This window comes from Sturnus vulgaris, chromosome 26 (assembly GCF_052056855.1).
Source record: "Sturnus vulgaris isolate bStuVul1 chromosome 26, bStuVul1.hap1, whole genome shotgun sequence".
NCBI classification, from domain to species: Eukaryota; Metazoa; Chordata; class Aves; order Passeriformes; family Sturnidae; genus Sturnus; species Sturnus vulgaris.
In genome coordinates this window covers 89,663-110,823 of record NC_142268.1, presented here as the reverse complement: position 1 = coordinate 110,823, position 21,161 = coordinate 89,663, and the positions used below count along the sequence as shown (strand labels likewise).

The 21,161-nt window shown below is 48.0% G+C and overlaps 1 protein-coding gene across 5 annotated transcripts; it reads left to right on the top strand.

Annotated features, from left to right (window-relative positions):
• Positions 1-5,261: 5,261 nt before the first annotated feature.
• Positions 5,262-10,801, top strand: LOC148221171 (nucleolar pre-ribosomal-associated protein 1-like). 5 transcript variants are annotated; one of them, XM_088179382.1, is made up of 7 exons: positions 5,262-5,592; positions 7,477-7,583; positions 7,677-7,793; positions 8,432-8,570; positions 9,282-9,475; positions 9,704-9,808; positions 10,173-10,534. In XM_088179382.1, exons 2-5 carry the CDS (start codon positions 7,578-7,580, stop codon positions 9,413-9,415), a joined length of 396 nt encoding a protein of 131 aa, XP_088035508.1. In that variant the 5' UTR covers positions 5,262-5,592; positions 7,477-7,577; the 3' UTR covers positions 9,416-9,475; positions 9,704-9,808; positions 10,173-10,534. The 5 variants fall into 5 exon arrangements, with proteins under 5 accessions (XP_088035508.1, XP_088035507.1, XP_088035506.1 ...); XM_088179381.1 differs by having other exon boundaries at positions 5,452-5,592; positions 9,704-10,534; XM_088179380.1 differs by lacking the exon at positions 5,262-5,592 and adding an exon at positions 10,667-10,801 and having other exon boundaries at positions 7,488-7,793; positions 10,173-10,291.
• The last annotated feature ends 10,360 nt before the right edge of the window (positions 10,802-21,161 follow it).

The window sequence follows — 21,161 nt, the reverse complement described above, 5'->3', positions numbered from 1 at the left end:
TTCACACTGATTTTCCCCTCGATTTCTCAATGATTTTTTCCCCATTTCTCAATGATTTTTTTTCCCCATTTTTTCCCATTTCTCACTGATATTTTCCCCCATTTTTCAGGGTTTTTTTCCCCCATTTCTCACTGATTTTTTCTCCCATTCTTCATGGAGTTTTCCCCCCGTTTTTCACTGATTTTTCCCCATTTCTCACTGACTTTTTCCCCATTTTCCCCCATTTCTCACTGATTTTTCCCCCCATTCTTCAGGGATTTTTTCCCCATTACTCACTGATTTTCCCCCCATTTCTCACGGATTTTTTCCCCACTTTCCCTCATTTCTCACGGATTTTTTCCCCCATTCTTCAGGGATTTTTTTCCCCATTTCTCACTGATTTTTTCCCCATTTCTCAATTAATTTTTCCCCACTTTTCCCCGTTGCTCACTGATTCGTTCCCCCATTTTTCATGGATTTTTTCCCCCATTTCTCACTGATTTTTTCCCCCCATTCTTCATGATTTACAGGATACTCTATCGTGAATGGAAAGCAATTAAAGGAAGGGGGGAGGTTACCAGCCACCTGGTCAGCTCAGACAGCAGAGCTGCACACGCTTGTGAGAGCCTGTGAATTATAGCAGGACAAGACATTAAATATATTTACTGATTCTAAATATGCATATGCGGTAATACATGCATTTGGAAAACTATGGGGAAAAAAAGAGGTTTATTAAGCTGCAGAAGAAAGAAGAAAAAAATTGTTTTACAAGGGATGGCAAGCAGTGGATACCAAAAGCTCTAGCCTTACAATTGTTAAAACAACTTCATTAAAGGAGTCGTTCTGTGCCTTCTTTGGGGTGAGGAAAAAAGGCTGAGGGGGGCTCCGACGTGGTTTGGGGCACCCCAAGGTCCCTGGGAGAGGGAGCCGGGCTGCGCTGGAGGAGCAGGTGAGTCGGGCATGGCGGGGGGTCATGGTGGGTGCCAGAACATTGAGAGGGAGGGGTGGGTGTAGAATGCATGAAAAACAGAACCTTAAAAAACAGCTAAATATAGTCTAAAAGGAATGTTTTATTGGTTTGTGTTTGGATAGAGGTAGGGTTTTTTTATAGATACTGTAAATAGAAAAGATAAAGAATAAAAATATAGAAGCAAATATAAGAAACCAATATATAAATATATTACATTACATTATATTTTGTTATGAAAATAGAAATATATAAATATTTAGACTTTAAAAGGAATGTTTTATTGTTTTTTATTTGGTTAGAGGAGGGTTTTTAATAAAGAATATAAATAATATAGGCAAAAATATACAAATATGCAAAAATAGATACTGACATAAAATTATTATAACTATATATGCATATATATATGTAAGTATAAATATATAGAAATAAATATAAATATAAAATACATGTATGTAGTATGTAATATAAATAATGTATCGATTTTAATATGTTATATTAAATAGTATGTTATAATAGAATGTAAATAGCATCTAGTATATTAATATACTAGTAAAAACTACATTAAATAGTATATAAATATAGAATACACAATATAGACATATAAATCTACAGATATAAATATGAAAACTAAATAGAAAAATATATTCAAATAGAATTTAAAATAATCGAGTTTTTTGTTTCTATTTGGTTAGAGGCAGAGCTTTTAAAGAAATAATATTAAAAACTATGAACCTCCAAATATAGATGGATATAGATAAAATAGAAATACCATTAGTAATATAAATCTATGTATATAATGAATAATAAAATAATATTGTATATATGATAAATAGAATAGCAATTAAATTGAATATATGAAATATGTCTAGATTATGACTATAAATTAAATATTAAAAAATAGATGATTTATATATATAAAAGGTTTTTTTTTTTCATTTGGTCAGAGGCAGGGCATTTTTAGTTTGGGTCGGGGTTTTTTTGGGGCGTTCATTGAGAGGATTTTATGACGGGTGGGGACTCTGGTGCTTGGAACTCTCTCCCTTCTCTGTCTGTCCCTGACAGGGCGGCAGTGCCGGGCTGAGTTGGGCGGCAGTGCTGCCGCCGTGTGGACACGGGCGGGTACTGCACCGTGCCCCTCTCAGGATGGCGGAAGGGCCCGCGGGCCGGGACCCAGCCCTGCGGCAGCGCTCAAGATGGCGGCCTCTCTAGGACCCCGGCGGATAGGCGTTTACATAAAACGCCTGCCCGCGCCCGCCGGCGCCCTCACGCCCGCGGCACCGCGGACCGCGCGGCCGTTGTCGGCACGCTCTGACACGTCCGGGAAAATTGTCGGCGAGCGGATCGGCGTCGGCGATGTAATCAGGCATCTTATGCCTACACACCGGGGTCCTGATTTTTTCCCGCCCTTTCTGCCGCCATTTTTGGCAGGTCAGGCGGTGTGCCGCCCGAGGCGCCATTTTGAGAGTCCCGACACGCTCAAGATGGCGGCCTCTCTAGGACCCCGGCGGATAGGCGTTTACATAAAACGCCTGCCCGCGTTCGCCGGCATAAAAATAAATATGCATAAATATAAACATAGACATAAACATGCACAAACGTAAACCTGCATAGATATAAACATAAACATAAACATAAACATAAACATAAACATAAACATAAACATAAACATAAACATAAACATAAACATGCAAAACAATAACAATAAATATAAATATAAACATAAATAGAAATAGAAATACAAACATTAAAAAAATCAGTGAGAAATGGGGTAAAATCAGTGAGAAATGGGGGGCAAAAACCTTGAAAAATGATGGAAAAATCAGAGAGAAATGGGGGAAAAATTGGTGAGGAATGGGGAAAAAATCAACGAAAAATTGGGAAAAATCAGTCAGAAGTGGGGGATAAAAATCAGTGAGAAATGGGGGGAAAAGTCGGTGAGAAATGGGGAAAAAATCAGTGATTAATGGGCGGGAAAATGCATGAAAAATGGGGGGAAAAATTCAGAGAGAAATGGGGGCAAATATCAGTGAGAAATGGGGGGGAAAATCAGGAAATATCCATGAAAATTGGGGGAAACATCCATGAAAAATGGCGGAAAAAATCAGTGAGAAATGGGGAAAAATGGGGAAAAAGCAGTGATAAATGGGGGAAAAAATCAGTGAGAAATGGGGGAAAATGGGGGAAATCATCAGTGAGAAACGGGGAAAAATGGGGAAAAAATCCATGAAAAATGAGGGAAATAATCAGTGAGAAACGGAAAAAAATCAATGAGAAATCGGGGAAAATTGAGGACAAAATCAGCGAGAAATGGGGGAAAAATCAGTGGTAAATGGGGGAAAAGTCGATGAAAAATGGGGGAATATTCAGTGAGAAATGGGGGGGAAAAATCAGTGAGTAATGGGGGAAAAATGGGGAAAAAATCCATGAGAAATGGGTGGAAAAAATCAGTGAGAAATGGGGAAAAAAATCAGAGAGAAATGGGGAAAAATCAGTCAGAAATGGGGAAAAAAATCAGAGAGAAATGGGGAAAAATCAGTCAGAAATGGGTCGAAAAAATCAGTCAGAAATGGGGAAAAAATCAGTGAGAAATGGGGAAAAAAATCTTTGATAAATTGGGGAAAAAAAATCATTGAGAAATTGGGGAAAAAAAATTAGTGAGAAATGGGGAAAAATTGGGAAAAAATCCACGAAAATTGCGGGAAAAAAAAATCAGTGAGAAATGGGGGAAAAATGCATGAAAAATGGGCCGTAAATATCAGTGAGAAATGGGGAAAAAAATCAATGAAAAATGGTGGGAAAAATCAGATCGGCGATCGATAACTAATGCATGCCTATGGATTAGATTGGCGATCGATTGATCGCGACTACCGATCGATTATATCGGCGATCGATTGATCGCGCCTGCCGATCGATTGCCAATGCCTGCCGATCGATTAGATCGGTGATCGATTGCTAATGCCTGCCGATCGATTGCTACTGCCTGCCGATCGATTATATCGGCGATCGATTGATCGCGCCTGCCGATCGATTAGATCGGCGATCGATTGCTAATGCCTGCCGATCGATTAGATCGGCGATCGATTGCTAATGCCTGCCGATCGATTAGATCGGCGATCGATTGATCGCGCCTGCCGATCGATTAGATCGGCGATCGATTGCCAATGCCTGCCGATCGATTAGATCGGCGATCGATTGATCGCGCCTGCCGATCGATTAGATCGGCGATCGATTGCCAATGCCTGCCGATCGATTAGATCGGTGATCGATTGCTAATGCCTGCCGATCGATTAGATCGGCGATCGATTGATCGCGCCTGCCGATCGATTAGATCGGCGATCGATTGCTAATGCCTCCCGATCGATTAGATCGGCGATCGATTGATCGTGCCTGCCGATCGATTAGATCGGCGATCGATTGCTAATGCCTGCCGATCGATTAGATCGGCGATCGAGTGCTAATGCCTGCCGATCAATTAGATCGGCGATCGATTGATCGCGCCTGCCGATCGATTAGATCGGCGTTCGATTGCTAATGCCTGCCGATCGATTAGATCGGAGATCGATTGATCGCGCCTGCCGATCGATTAGATCGGCGATCGATTGCTAATGCCTGCCGATCGATTAGATCGGCGATCGATTGATCGCGCCTGCCGATCGATTAGATCGGCGATCGATTGCCAATGCCTGCCGATCGATTAGATCGGCGGTCGATTGCCAATGCCTGCCGATCGATTGCTAATGCACACTATTTGCACACTCCTTGCACACCCTTTGCACTCATACAGAGGCAGGAGGTTTCTCAGTTCTGGTCGGGGTTTTTTGGGGCGTTCATTCCGGGGGATTTCCTCAAGGATTGGGACACTCCTTGATCCCATCCTTTGCCTGTCTCCCAAGCGCCACCCTGTGGGCAGAGCGCGGTACTGCGCGCCTGCCTCTCCCAAGATGGCGGCTCGGGTGTCGCGCCCCCGACCTTCTAACTCTGGCTGCAAAAGGAGGGTGGCACAGCAAGGAGCCCGCTCGCTCTAGTGGGATGCCTGCGCACGACGCCGACACCGATCCCACGGGTGCGATTTTCGGCGGCGTTTCCAATCGTGCGGACATCTCCTTCAGCCCGCTTCGGCCCGGGGAAGAGGGGCGGGGCCGCCAGCGATGGTGCCGGCGCAGCCCGGGCAGGCTCGGGGCGGAGCCGGGGCTTGGCGAGGCGGGGCACGGAGGTCCCGGGGACGGGACCGGGCGGGGCCGGGGCGGTGCTTTAGGGGCGGTCCCCAGTGGTCCCAGGCGGCACCGGGGGCGGGGCCGGGTGATCCCGGAGCGGTACCGAGCTGTGCTGGGGACGGTGCTGCAGGGGCGGTGCCGGGCCCGCCTCAGGGTGATTGAATGCCCAGAAATCGCCTCCTCTGCCCCGTGCTCACACTGAGCTGCGGGCTGCAGCGTGCTGTCGGAGCTCCGCACACAGCACGGATTTGGGCTTCCCCTCCTCTCAAACCCTCTCCCCCTTCTTCCTCCTCCTCATCTTCCCCTTTTTCCTCTCCCTCCGCCTCGCCCCCCTCCCCGGGCCCCTGACTCCCCCCGGGATCCCCTCCTCCGGAGGCGGCCCTTCCGAACCGACCCCCCCTCCAAGCCCCGGAGCTCGAGACCATTAAGGTAAGCTTTGGAATTGAAATATCAGGATATTCACTGGCCTGAAATTTCAGGATTGTACGATTTTTTCTTGAAGCAGTTGCCTTTGCTGCAGGATTGTGTGGTCACCAGTCTCCTTTCCTGTGACTCTTGTTGAAATTTGCTGTCAGATAACCGGCTAGTAACGAAATATTTGACAGAAATCAATGCTGTGAACGGACTTCACTGCAGCAGTTGATGAAAGAGCAAAGAAAATGTCTGTCGTGTTTACGCACCCCCCCGAGGCTGAATGAATTCTGATACTGTAATAAATCAGTGCAGTTGGTGCCTGCAAAGGTCTTGACATTGATCAAGAAGATATTACTTTGGATTTTTACTTTTTATCAGCGTTTCTTTAATCTGTACTTCAGCACTCTAGCCTTTCATAAGTCTTCTCCGGTTTCCTCTGGCCCTGCAGAGTAGTCCTCTCTGTTATTGTCTGATCCCAGCTTTGATGCAAGGAGGACTTTTTGTCTTGAAAATTAGCATCCCCCTCCGCATATTTAAATTAGTTATTTGACTTTTGAGAAAAAGCTGGTCAGCTCGAAGTCCACCAGACACCAGAGGCTGCTGTTTTTAGCACCTTATTCAAAGAGGGCATCCTTTAGTTACCTAAGGAGGGGTAGAGATTTACCCCTAGGAATAAGGAATAAATGCAAGCAGACTGTCCTGCCAAGAAAAAAATCCAGTTACAGTGACTGAATTCGGGTTTAGTTGCCCTTGATCCTTGCAAGGGATTAAAGGCAGGTTCACTTGGTCTCCCAGCAATGAATGTCTCAACCGAAAGCTGCTCAAAATGTGCCGTTTTTCTGATGGTTTTGGATTCTTTTGCCAGGTGGGAACATGGACTGCTTGACTTGTTCCTGTGTCCACTTTCCACTTCAGTCCTTTGCATTTTCTCTGAAGGGAAAGCAGGAACAGGGAAGTTGGGGCAGTTCCGTCAGCAGAAAGGCTGCTAAGAATAGATGGTAAGGACTTACTTTTCTGCACAGTGCCATGTAACTGAAGGCTCGTTTTTGGATTTCACATTCTGTTCCTGCCCGGTTTTGTGAGAGCTGCAGGTGCATTTCTGTTTCCAGACCCTGCCAAAAATAGTCGCTTATATTATAATGAATCCTTTTTCCTTCATGTTTTCTTGCTTGAAATGAATTCCCCTGTCAGACTGATGTGAGCAGCAGTTATTTTTAGAGCTGCTGGTGTTGTACACGGAGTAACTGTAGAACAAATGAGTTGTGATGGCTTCCTTGTATTTGATGTGTGGAGAGGAGCAAAGGCACAGATTCATCCTGTGTAATTGCAGTCGTCCAACGTAGGTGCCAGGGTCGGGAAGCTGGGCAAGGTTTCCTCTCTTGCTGGGCCTTAGGGGGAGGGAGCTGAACCATGGTGTCACTCGGATTCCTTCCTCTTCTCCCTCCTCCTTTCTTGCTTGTAGAGCTGGAGCTCGGGGTCACCGAGTTTGGGTGCTCGCAGTCAGAGCCTGAATTTGGAGAGCAGGAAAGCGGGGGGAAGTTTCTAGGCACGTCAAAGCCTGTCTCTAGGGTGTGGGACTTGTTGGTCTTCCTCACCACCCCCAGCAACTTGCACTTCTCTCTGGACCTTGCTGTGGTCACAGCCCACTGCTCATTTATGTGACTGTTCATCCGTCTGCCTGATTGCTTTAAGTACAAGTAGCCTGATTCAGGTTTAATTTAGCAATGATTTTCCTCTGTTTCATCGGTAGTTTTCTAAAACTCCCCTACAGGCTATTTTGAAGGTGCTTTTTTTTTTTTTAACTGCCTGTGATGATAGAAAGCTGTACGGCCCTCTGAAAGCAGTATAACCTGCTTTCCAGAAATTACAGAAGTAGGATTTTTATTGTCCACTATGCAGCTGAAGTCCCCCTAGTGAGCCTCTTGAACTGAGGGTGAGGAGAGCGGCAGATACGCCTCCTCATCAACCTGCTCTTCTTTTCGTTCCTAAAAGAAGGAAGCATGAAGGTAACTATAGAAAAAGATCTGCATCCCTCGGGGTTTTGTATTTTAGGTGTTTTGAGGTTTATTTACACACCTCCTCCTTTGTTTCCTGGACAGGTTTTACGTGACAGTGGAGCGTTTGAGTACACGTGGAAGGAGCTTTCAATTTGGCTGGAGCACTTGGATAATACAAAAGAAGACCAGAAGGAAGCAGTGATTCAGTTTTTGGAAAAGGTAACGGTGTTCAAATCAGCTGGATAAAAAAATGCAAAGAATAGTGTTAGTGGAAACTGGAGGTCTTGTTGCTATTGTTGAGAAACCTGTCAAAGACCAGCGAATGAATTCTGAGAAAAGCCTTGTTTGGGATTCTTTATACGGAGGTGGCATCCTTCTTGTGTTCAGTGGGAGGGCAGCCAAATGATTTGTAGGAAAATGAAATCCAAAAAGATCAGCTGTTATTACAGCATTGTCGGTGTAAGGGTAGAGTGGTGTAGGTGTGGGTAGCTTTGATCTCCTCTTTAGGTGCCAACATTATCAGAGCTCAGTAGATGGTGGTCCTTGACAAGGAAAGGTGACACTTGCTGTTTACTCTTCAGGATGTTGAATGCCCAGTGCTCTGCCTCCACTGTGGTCTGCCCAGGTACTCGGTGTGTGGTCGCAGTCTAGGTGCCAAGTTGTGGTGGGTTTTTGTTTTTCCATCAGTGTGGCCTGTAGAGCAGGAACTGTAGACAGAATCCTGCAGAAGTGCTATGGAAGTTGTCCTCATAAAAGCTGCCCAGCTTTCAGCACGTGGTCGTTCTCAGTACCGTGTGGTTCCCCTGCACTTGCCAGCCAGCAGGTGCACTTACCTTTCTCCCCACCTTTGCTGACAGATCCTGCTGAAGCTGGTGACCAACCCCTGTCCCTACACTGACAAGGCAGCAGACCTGGTTCAGGCAGCCAGCACGCTCCAGGTGGCTCTGTTTAAACAGGACTCTGATAACATCAGCATCCCCGTCTCTCACATTGATGGTATGTGGTAACCTGTCAACATCCCAACTCCATGACTTGGGGATACACTTTCTAGCCCTAATCAGCAAACTGGGGATGGATAACTCTGGCAATCCTGTTAAGTAAGGGCCCTCCAGGATTCAGCTCTCCACGTGTTCTTGGTATCAGAAGTCGAAGTGGAATTGCCAAGTTGCCGCTTTACCTCTGAAAGTAATTTCTGCCGTGGCTGTGCCACTTGAACGGTATTTGAAATCTCTCTTCATGCTCTTGCAGCAGCGTTTTTGAACTCAAATGGAAATCTAGCCCTTCTGCCTGGGACTGTTGACAGAGTCATGGAATCCCAGAGTGGTTTGGCCGGCAAGGCTCCTTAAATCTCATCCAGTTCCAGCCCTGCAATGAACAGGGACACCTTTCAGTAGCCCGGGCTGCTCCAAGCCCCAGTGTCCAGCCTGGCTTTGGACACATCCAGGGATCCAGGAGCAGCCGCAGCTGCTCCGTGCTGGACAGCAGCATTGAAAGGCAGAGTGAAGGTTCAGCTGTAATTTAGGGGTTGCACTTAACGTTGTATTGTGTGACAAATGTGGCTTTCATACTTTTTTTTATTTTTTATTATTTTTTTTTAATTAAAAAGAATTAAAAAGATGCCTTGTATTCCTGGAGTGTTGCATTCTACGTCTGTTGTTTTTCCTGTTAGTCTGGATTCTTGCTTTGATGTTTTTCTTCACTTATTAGATGTCCTGGATATGGTGGATGTCCTGATCGAGGACAGTGATGGCTTTGATGAAGAAGTTGGGTTCTCTTTAAATGAAGACGTGATCATTTCCCTTCAGTGCTGTTGTCCCTGCTGCATTAGAAGCCAGGAATGAACAAGTCCACGTGGGCCTGGATGCTGATCCCTCTTGCTGGTCCATGACAGCATGTGACAGGTGAGATTTCCAGGTGTCTGATTTAGCAGGAAACTGGTTTGTTCCTTCTTGTGAGGAGGCTCATTGGCTTTGCATGGGCAACGCCACTCCACGTTTTCCATGTAGGAACAGAGCTGGGGAGCTGTTTGAAAACAGAGTCCCAGAGGTAAACAGCTTGGCTCAGTATTTCTGTGTGGGAATAGAAGAATATCTGTGTCTTCTGATTTTTCTCTCGTCTTTCTTCCACAGGTGTTTTTGTATTCCTGACTTGGGTTTCCATCGGGGACACGTGGCTTGGAGCTCAGGAGCCGGATCTGTTCCTTGCCCACGGCAGATTGGTCTGCACTAGTGCAGGTGAGGAATTACAGGACGGCTTGGGAACTCGGAAACAAGGAGAAGCAAGTCTTATGTGTCTTTGCAAAAAGATTTGGCTACCACAGGGCATTAATTCAGGGAGTTAAGACTTCATCTTTAACGTTCTGTGCTCTGCCAGCATCACTGCGAGCCCTGAAAGCCTCCTGAGCTGTTCTCATACAGACCTATCTTGTTTGGTCAAAAAAAAAATCTTAGTTTAGTTTCGTCCAAGAAAAGTTACTACTCTGTGCGAGCTCATGGGGAAGCTTTTATTCGGCATCTCTCAGTGGGACATTGAAAGTCCAACTTCCCATTTCTTGCACAGTCTGAGAGGCAGTATTACTTTCTATCATTTTTATCACAGGCATTTTAAACTTTTTGAGGAACCGGCAGGACTGTTTGTGCGGAGGCGTGCGGTTCACAGCCATCCTCTGTCCAACGTAGGATGGGAAAAAAAGGCTGGAGAGCTTCCTACAAGGGGCTGTAAGTGCAAATGACCAGGCGCCCGGGGTTTAGTCATGATGATTTAGTATTTCTTAAAAGACTCTGATTGATTTCATGATGCCAAAACCAGTATGGATAGAAGACTGAAGTCGGGAATCACGATGGTCTCCTTGGGTTTAAAAAGCTTTAATGGTGTTTCAAGACATTTGTATGAGACCTGGTTTGTTTTTTCTTACCCTTTTATTCAATCAAAAAAAAAAAAAAAAAAAAAAAAGCCTTGATCCATCACTGCTGCTGTGATGTGTGACAAATGCCTGTCCTCCCTCCACGTGGAACAGGTGAGAGGTGGAACTGAAGCCCAAAGAGTTTTCTGCCCACTGATAATATGTGAGTCATATTGGGAATTCTCTGCAGAATGGCAACAGTTGTTCTTGAATGTGGCCATGAGGGGAGTGGAACATGGCAGCCCGGGTCTGAGAAGGTGCAGTGCCAGAAGGAGAAGCTTTGAAATGTAAATCAGGATTGATTCAGGTGACTCGCGACCGCGTGCTGTGCCCAGGTCCTTAGTAGAAATACTGTGCAGGGAAAAGCCAGAGCTGCCTGTGCTATGAGCTGAATTTTTTATTGGGGGGGGGGGGGGGGCGGTGTGTGAAATAAGAATGAGGTGCAAATGAGAGAATTGCTTGTGTGTGTGAATATTCTTGTCCTAAAGGAGCGCTGCCCGGTGCTCCTCCCTTGCTGTGCCCCTCTCCTGGTGAGCCTCTGTCCTGCTGGCCGTGCCTCTCTGTCTCCGTGCCTGTGCTGCTCCTTGCCCGTCTTTGCCCGCCCCGCACGGGCTGTGCTCGCTTCCTCTCTGGCTCCTGGGTTCCCTCTTTGTCATGGTACCCCTCAGTCCTTGCTGTGTGTTTGGCACTCTCTGTCTTTTCTCCGTCCTTCTCTGTGCCTCTGTGGTGCTCCCTGTGCCGTTGTTTCCCGTGGGATCCTTGTGTCCCGGTCACTGTCTGTCCTAGGGTGATGTTATGGTGTTTCTATCTCCAATCATGTGTCCTGATTATGTTTGGTATTATGTCCTGTGCTTCCAGGACTGACTCTGAGAGTGAAGCTTTGTTTTGTCTTGTTATCAGCCGGCTCACCTCCCCCATGGTCTATGTTTAGGAGAGGTTTTAGGAGAGGTTTTAGCTCGGTTTGCTTGCCTGCTTGCTTGCCTGCTTGCTTGCTTGCTTGCTTGCCTGCTTGCTTGCCTGCTTGCTCGCTTCTGCCTCTTTTTCTTTCCTTCGCTTTGCCCTTGCTTTTTTCTTATTAGTTAGTTCAGCTAGGCAGTCCAACTTTTTCCCTGGACTGTTTTCTCTTCCACCCCGTCCCCTCCCTCTCCTGGATACCATCTGAACCTGTTCCGGACGGGGACCTGGGAAACCCCAAGAAACACCGGGAGTCTACACTCTGTCACCTGCAGCAGCCATTCCCAAGCGCCAGAGACTGATAACTGGGCGACCACTCGCCAGAGAGACTGAACTCGTCATCCCTTCAGAACGGTGAAAGAGTTTTTTGTCAGCTGGTGTTGTCTTTTTTCCCTGTGCTGGGGAGTGTCTTGCTTGTTAAATAAAGAGGTTTTTTTCTCCCACTCTTCTCCGAGGAAATTCTTCCCGAACCCGGTGGGGTGGGGGGGAGGAGTCGTGGGGTTTGCTGTCTGGGGGCTCCTTCTGGAGGTTTTCCCCCAAATTTGCCCAAAACCAGGACACTGTCCCTGTTCATTTTTAATCCCTCCCTCTTGTGCTGCCCATCCAGCATGCCAGGGGTTTCTTTTCGTTTTTTGGTTATTTTTCGTTTTCATTTTTCTTCTTCTTTTTTTTTTTTTTAGGGGGGGTTCCATTTCATCGTGCACCTTGATGTTGATTTTCTTCCCTTGTCCTCTCTGCTGCCCCTCCTCCTTTCTGCCCCTTGTCCCCTGTGTCTGCAGGGCTGGGGAGGAACTTCAGCCCTTGTGGGGGTTGCCCTCCCTTTTCTGGTGTCAGCAGAGTCACTTTCTGTGGGATGGACACATGGGAGGGGTTGCAGTCAAGTGCCCTGCTGCTGTCCAGGGCAGTTGGAGTCGTTCTGTGCCTTCTTTGGGGTGAGGAAAAAAGGCTGAGGGGGGCTCCGACGTGGTTTGGGGCACCCCAAGGTCCCTGGGAGAGGGAGCCGGGCTGCGCTGGAGGAGCAGGTGAGTCGGGCATGGCGGGGGGTCATGGTGGGTGCCAGAACATTGAGAGGGAGGGGTGGGTGTAGAATGCATGAAAAACAGAACCTTAAAAAACAGCTAAATATAGTCTAAAAGGAATGTTTTATTGGTTTGTGTTTGGATAGAGGTAGGGTTTTTTTATAGATACTGTAAATATAAAAGATAAAGAATAAAAATATAGAAGCAAATATAAGAAACCAATATATAAATATATTACATTACATTATATTTTGTTATGAAAATAGAAATATATAAATATTTAGACTTTAAAAGGAATGTTTTATTGTTTTTTATTTGGTTAGAGGAGGGTTTTTAATAAATAATATAAATAATATTGGCAAAAATATACAAATATGCAAAAATAGATACTGACATAAAATTATTATAACTATATATGCATATATATATGTAAGTATAAATCTATAGAAATAAATATAAATATAAAATACATGTATGTAGTATGTAATATAAATAATTTATCGATTTTAATATGTTATATTAAATAGTATGTTATAATAGAATGTAAATAGCATATAGTATATTAATATACTAGTAAAAACTACATTAAATAGTATATAAATATAGAATACACAATATAGACATATAAATCTACAGATATAAATATGAAAACTAAATAGAAAAATATATTCAAATAGAATTTAAAATAATGGAGTTTTTTGTTTCTATTTGGTTAGAGGCAGAGCTTTTAAAGAAATAATATTAAAAACTATGAACCTCCAAATATAGATGGATATAGATAAAATAGAAATACCATTAGTAATATAAATCTATGTATATAATGAATAATAAAATAATATTGTATATATGATAAATAGAATAGCAATTAAATTGAATATATGAAATATGTCTAGATTATGACTATAAATTAAATATTAAAAAATAGATGATTTCTATATATAAAAGGGTTTTTTTTTTCATTTGGTCAGAGGCAGGGCATTTTTAGTTTGGGTCGGGGTTTTTTTGGGGCGTTCATTGAGAGGATTTTATGACGGGTGGGGACTCTGGTGCTTGGAACTCTCTCCCTTCTCTGTCTGTCCCTGACAGGGCGGCAGTGCCGGGCTGAGTTGGGCGGCAGTGCTGCCGCCGTGTGGACACAGGCGGGTACTGCACCGTGCCCCTCTCAGGATGGCGGAAGGGCCCGCGGGCCGGGACCCAGCCCTGCGGCAGCGCTCAAGATGGCGGCCTCTCTAGGACCCCGGCGGATAGGCGTCTACGTAAAACGCCTGCCCGCGCCCGCCGGCGCCCTCACGCCCGCGGCACCGCGGACCGCGCGGCCGTTGTCGGCACGCTCTGAAACGTCCAGGAAAATTGTCGGCGAGCGGATCGGCGTCGGCGATGTAATCAGGCATCTTATGCCTACACACCGGGGTCCTGATTTTTTCCCGCCCTTTCTGCCGCCATTTTGGGAAGGTCAGGCGGGGTGCCGCCCGAGGCGCCATTTTGAGAGTGCGGACACACTCAAGATGGCGGCCTCTCTAGGACCCCGGCGGATAGGCGTCTACGTAAAACGCCTGCCCGCGCCCGCCGCGCCCTCACGCCCGCGGCACCGCGGACCGCGCGGCCGTTGTCGGCACGCTCTGAAACGTCCGGGAAAATTGGCGACGAGCGGATCGGCGTCGGCGATGTAATCAGGCATCTTATGCCTACACACCGGGGTCCTGATTTTTTCCCGCCCTTTCTGCCGCCATTTTGGGAAGGTCAGGCGGGGTGCCGCCCGAGCCGCCATTTTGAGAGTGCGGACACACTCAAGATGGCGGCCTCTCTAGGACCCCGGCCGATAGGCGTCTACGTAAAACGCCTGCCCGCGCCCGCCGCGCCCTCACGCCCGCGGCACCGCGGACCGCGCGGCCGTTGTCGGCACGCTCTGATACGTCCGGGAAAATTGTCGGCGAGCGGATCGGCGTCGGCGATGTAATCAGGCATCTTATGCCTACACACCGGGGTCCTGATTTTTTCCCGCCCTTTCTGCCGCCATTTTTGGCAGGTCAGCCGGGGTGCCGCCCGAGGCGCCATTTTGAGAGTGCGGACACACTCAAGATGGCGGCCTCTCTAGGACCCCGGCCGATAGGCGTCTACGTAAAACGCCTGCCCGCGCCCGCCGGCGCCCTCACGCCCGCGGCACCGCGGACCGCGCGGCCGTTGTCGGCACGCTCTGACACATCCGGGAAAATTGTCGGCGAGCGGATCGGCGTCGGCGATGTAATCAGGCATCTTATGCCTACACACCGGGGTCCTGATTTTTTCCCGCCCTTTCTGCCGCCATTTTTGGCAGGTCAGCCGGGGTGCCGCCCGAGGCGCCATTTTGAGAGTCCCGACACGCTCAAGATGGCGGCCTCTCTAGGACCCCGGCGGATAGGGGTCTACATAAAACGCCTGCCCGCGTTCGCCGGCATAAAAATAAATATGCATAAATATAAACTTAGATATAAACATGCACAAACGTTAACCTGCATAGATATAAACATAAACATAAACATAAACATAATCATAAACATGCAAAACAATAATAATAAATATAAATATAAACATAATTAGAAATAGAAATACAAACATTAATAAAATCAGTGAGAAATGGGGTAAAATCAGTGAGAAATGGGGGGGAAAACCCATGAAAAATGATGGAAAAATCAGAGAGAAATGGGGGAAAAATCGGTGAGGAATGGGGAAAAAGATCAACGAAAAATTGGGAAAAATCAGTCAGAAGTGGGGGATAAAAATCAGTGAGAAATGGGGAAAAAAATCAGTGATTAATGGGCGGGAAAATGCATGAAAAATGGGGGGAATAATTCCGAGAGAAATGGGGGCAAATATCAGTGAGAAATGGGGGGGAAAATCAGGAAATATCCATGAAAATTGGGGGAAACATCCATGAAAAATGGCGGAAAAAATCAGTGAGAAATGGGGAAAAATGGGGAAAAAGGAGTGATAAATGGGGGAAAAAATCAGTGAGAAATGGGGAAAAATGGGGAAAAAATCCACGAAAAATGGGGGGAAAAATCCATGAAAAATCAACGGAAAAATCAGTGAGAAATGGGGAAAACATCATGGTGAAATGGGGAAAAAATCAGAGAGAAATGGGGAAAAATCATTGAAAAATGGGGGATAAAAATCAGTGAGAAATGGGGGGGAAATGGGGAAAAAAATCTTTGATAAATTGGGGCAAAAATCATTGAGAAATGGGGAAAAAAATCAGTGAGAAATGGGGAAAATTTGGGAAAAATCCACGAAAATTGCGGGAAAAAATGCTTGAAAAATTGGGGAAAAAATTCCGAGAGAAAATCCCCGGGAATCCCCGGGAAAATCCCCCCGGAATCCCCGAGAAAATCCCCCGGAATTCCCCGGGAAAATCCCCCTGAATTCCCCGAGAAACTCATCCCGGAATCCCCGTGATAATCCGTCCGCTATCCCCGAGAAAATCCCCCAGGAATCCCCCAGAAAATCTCCCCGAAATCCCCGGGATAATCTCCCCGGAATCCCCGAGAAAATCCGCCCCGAATCCCCTGGAAGATTCCCCCGGAATCCCCGAGAAAATCCCCCCGGAATTCGCCGGGAAAATCCCCCCGGAATCCCCGAGAAAATCCCCCCAGATTCCCCGGAAAATCCCCCCGGAATACTCTGCAATATCCCCCCGGAATCCCCTGGATAATCCCCCCGGAATCCCCGAGAAAATCCCCCCGGAATCCACGTGAAAATCCCCCCGGAATACTCGGCAAAATCCCCCCGGAATCCCCGAGAAAATCCCCCCGGATTCCCCGGGAAAATCGCCCCGGAAAACCCGAGAAATTCTTCCAGGAATTCCCTGGGAAAATCCCTCCGGAATCCCCATGAAAATCCCCCGGAATCCCCGCGAATATCCCCCCGGAATCCCCGGGAAAATCCCCATGAATTCCCCGGGAAAATAATCTCGGAATCCCCGAGAAAATCTCCCCGGAATCACCGAGATAATGGCCCCGGAATACCCGAGAACATCCCCCGGAATTGCCCGAGAAAATCATCCCGTAATCCCCGAGGAAATCCCCCCGGAACACTCGGGAAAATCCCCCCGGAATTCCTCGTAAAATCACCCCGGATACCCCGGGAAAATCCCTCCGGAATCCCCCGAAAAAATCCCCCCGGAATACTCGGGAAAATCCCCCCGGAATCCCCTGGAAAAACCCCCCGGAATCCCCTGGATAATCCCCCAGGAATCCCCTGGATAATCCCCCCGGAATCCCCGATAAAATCCCCCTGGAATCTCCAGGAAAATGCCCCGGGAATACGCGAGAAAATCTCCCCGGAATCCCCGAGAAAAATCCCCCCGGAATCCCCTGGAAAATCCCCCCTGAATCCCCGAGAAAATCCCCCCGGAATCCCCGAGAAAATCCCCCCGGATTCCCCTGAAAATCCCTCGGAATTCCCCGGGGAAATCCTCCCGGAATCCACGAGAAAATCCGCCCGGAATTCCCGGGAAAATCCTCCAGAAATCCCCGAGAAAATCCCCCGGAGTCCCCGGGAAAATCAACCCGGAGTCCGATGGAAAATCCCCCCGGAATCCCCGAGAAAATCCCCCGGAATTCCCCTGGAAAATTCCCCCGGACTCCCCGAGAAATTCCTCCCGGAATCCCCGGGAAAATCCCCCCGGAATCCAGGCGAAAATCCCCCAGAAATCCCCGTGAAAGCCCCCCCGGAATCCCCAAGAAAATCTCCCCGGAATCCCCGAGAAAATTCGCCCGTAATACTCGGGAAAATCCCCCCGGAATCCCCTGGAAAATCCCCCCGGAATCCCCTGGAAAATCCCCCCGGAATCCCCGACAAAATCCCCCCGGAATCCCCGGAAAATGCCCCCCGAATCCCCGGGATACTCACCCCGAGATCCCCGGGAAAATCCCCTGGAATTACCAGGGAAAATCCCCCCGGAATCCCAGGGAAAATCCCCCCAGAATCCCCGCGAAAATCGGCCCCGAATCCCCTGGAAAATTCCCCCGGAATCCCCTGGATAATCCCCATGGAATCCCTTGGAAAATCCCCCAGGAATCCCCGAGAAAATATGCCCGGAATCCCCTGGAAAATCCCCCTGGAATCGCGGGGAAAATCCCCCCGGATTTCCCGGGAAAAATCCCCCCGGAATCCCCGATAAAATCTCCCCGGAATCCCTGAGAAAATCCCCCCGGAATCCGCGAGAAAATATGCCCAGAATCCCCGATAAAATCCCCCCGGAATCCCCGGGAATATCCCCCAGGAATCGCCGATAAAATCCCCCCGGAATCCCCCAGAAAATCCCCCCGGAATTCCGCGGGAAAATCCCCCCGGAATCCCCGAGAAAAACCTCCCGGAATCCCCGCGAAAATAGCCCCAGACTCCCCGGCATAATCCCCACGAAATCCCCTGGAAAATCCCCCCGGAATTCCCGGGAAAATCCCCCCGGAATTCCTCGTAAAATCCCCCTGGAATCCCCGGGAAAATCCCTCCGGACTCCCCGAAAAAATCCCCCGGAATACTCGGGAAAATCCCCCGGGAATCCCCGAGAAAATCCCCCGGAATTTCCCGGGAAAATCACCCCGGAATCCCCGAGAAAATTCTCCCGAAATACTCGGCAAAATCCCCCAGGAATCCACGGAAAATTCCCCGGAATCCAGGAGAAAATACCCCGGAATCCCCATGAAAATCCCCCCGGAATCTCCGAGAGAATCCCCCGGTATCCCCGCGAATATCCCCCCGGAATCCCCGGGAAAATCCCCATGAATTCCCCGGGAAAATAATCTCGGAATCCCCGAGAAAATCTCCCCGGAATCACCGAGATAATGGCCCCGGAATACCCGAGAACATCCCCCGGAATTGCCCGAGAAAATCATCCCGTAATCCCCGAGGAAATCCCCCCGGAACACTCGGGAAAATCCCCCCGGAATTCCTCGTAAAATCACCCCGGATACCCCGGGAAAATCCCTCCGGAATCCCCCGAAAAAATCCCCCCGGAATACTCGGGAAAATCCCCCCGGAATACTCCTGAAAATCCTCCCGGAATTCCCGAGAAAATCCCCCGGAATTCCCTGAGAAAATCGCCCCGGAATTCCCTGAGAAAATCACCCCGGAATCCCCGTGAAAATCCCCCCGGAATCCTCGGGAAAATCCCCCAGGAATCCCCTGGAAAATCCCCATGGAATCCCTTGGAAAATCCCCCAGGAATCCCCGAGAAAATATGCCCGGAATCCCCTGGAAAATCCCCCTGGAATCGCGGGGAAAATCCCCCCGGATTTCCCGGGAAAAATCCCCCCGGAATCCCCCAGAAAATCTCCCCGGAATCCGCGAGAAAATATGCCCAGAATCCCCGATAAAATCCCCCCGGAATCCCCGGGAATATCCCCCAGGAACCCCCGATAAAATCCCCCCGGAATCCCCCAGAAAATCCCCCCGGAATCCCCTGGAAAATCCCCCCGGAATTCCCGAGAAAATCCCCCCGGAATCCCCGGAAAATCCCCGCGGAATTCCGGTCCATTTCTGTAGGAGAATAGTTTGTAAGGATAGTGCAGAAGGCACTAGTTGCCAACGAGTTACAGCTGTACTGACTAGCAAGGAGTGGAAACAGCCTTGCCTGCCCAGTGAGGCTGGTTGTTATAAAAGCGTGGGTCAGCTGGCTGCCAGTTTCACTAAGCACAGCTCCAGCTGGAGGTGCAGAGCCTGCTGCAGTGTGGGCTGGAGCCTGCTGGCTGTGCTGCGAGGAGGAAGGGACACGTGGCCGTGCAAGGGATGGACAAGGTGAGAGGATGCTGTGTGTGGGACAGACAGGCTCAGGTGGCTGGGGAAGGGACAGGCTGGGGTTTAGCCAGTCGTACAGAGGAGAGGAGGAGTCGGTGCTGTGTGGAGCTGCCTGTGAGAAAAGGAGTCAGAGTTGCCTCAAAGAAATCTGTGGAGAGAAGGCATGAAAAGTGTGTAATGAAAGACTAATGTTGGTGCCTGTCATGTCTGTCTTGATATAATTGCTACACGTTTTCTCGGAATGCTTGAATTTAGACATAAAATGAAAACTTTATTGTAAGAAAGGAATGCATTTCTCACCAAAGTGGTGTAGGGTGGGGGATCACAACTCACAGATGGCCTGGAAGCGGAACGGCCACAGGGGTTACTGTAACTGGGCCTCCAGTACCAAAGCCCCAGTGGGTTTAAAGGCTAGAGCTGGGCTGGGATTAGCACGGGCTATGCAGCTGGGCTCATGCACAGGTCTGTCAGCACTCCTACCCGAGGACAGTCCCTCACCTAGGGAGAGGTTCTAGGCCTGGAGATGAGGCTGAGTTTGGGAAGGGTGATGAGGACATGGTTAGGGAGGGATGTAAATGCATCTCAAAAGACTTAATTTTGAGGGGTGGCAAGCATTAGCTATAAACCAGGAAGTATTTACAGCTAAAGGCTGGAGGTGGGGGCTGTCTGAGGAGGACAGGACTGTTTAAGGCTGAAGTTGGAAGAGAAACCTTGGTGAAGCTTTTGCGTTAGAAACGGCCTCACCTGCCAAATCAGATTTTTGTCTTCAGGATTGCATGAGTGAGGATGCCACAGCCAAGGAAAAGGTTCAGGTTTGGGAGGCAAAGGCGAGTTAGGCAGGGCTGCAGGGCTGGGGCTTGGCTGTTTCCATACTGCTCAGGGCAGCAAAGGGTAGCTGGCTCACTGGGCCTTGGATCTAGAACTCTTTCTGGAACAAGGTGGAGAGCTGAGGTTCATGCAAGGGGCCAGGAATTCTTTGTCTGACTGGAAAATGCCAGAGGGGCAGTGTGTGACTCGGATAGGATGATATGTTCGTCTGGCGAGAGTCACAAAAGAATATTTTGGTTTACTGATAACTGGGCAGCTCAGAAGTTACTACTTGACTTAGTTGCTGCTCCCATCTGTTGCACACATAAACAGAGCAAAGCAGACGAATTCTCTCGGAGCCTGAGGTCTTTGACTGGCCCTCCAAAAATGCTGCCCGCTAAAAAACAGACGTGGGGGAGGAAAGTTGTCAGATACAATAGAGCAAGAAAAGGACACGGGCTTCAAAGTGCCCTCCAGCAGACCACGGAAGTGACCTGTCTGGAAGTGAAACCAGCAGTCTGCTTCCCCAGCCTCCTGGAAGCCTCTAACAGCTACACAGGCAGTGAGGGGAGAGAACAATTCAACCTAAAAATAATTTTCAGTAGCGTTCTGCACTGCTGTTAAAAATACTGCAACCAGGGAATGTGGTGTGGTGATAACTATTAGGCCTGTAAGTCTGGTAACTGGGGCTTTTAGCTCAAACATCTCGGTATGGCTACTTTGAGCCTTGTAAAAGCTGCGTTAAGTCCAATTTCTTGGGTAGTTCTACTAGCTCTAGCCTTGCTTTTCATCTCCTCAGTAACAAAGCAACTCCCTCTCGAGAATGTTATTTACTTTCCATATGATGTGCCTACCAATTTCTGGAATTGCAAATGTCTTTGGACACATGCGTAAATTTAAGTTTCAAGAAAGCTGTCAAGCTAAAACAAAGGCTTGCCATAATGCAGAAGAAAATGTTTTATGGAAGAACTGAGAGGTCCCTACCTGGGCATAGAATTTGCTATACTAAGGTGTGTTCCAAACGGATCTGCCATCTAAACAAGCAGAAAAATAGTTGGAATGTAGTGAGTTCAATTTAACTATTGCTAGAAATAGGAATTATTAGCAGAGCTTGGAGCATGATATCACTAG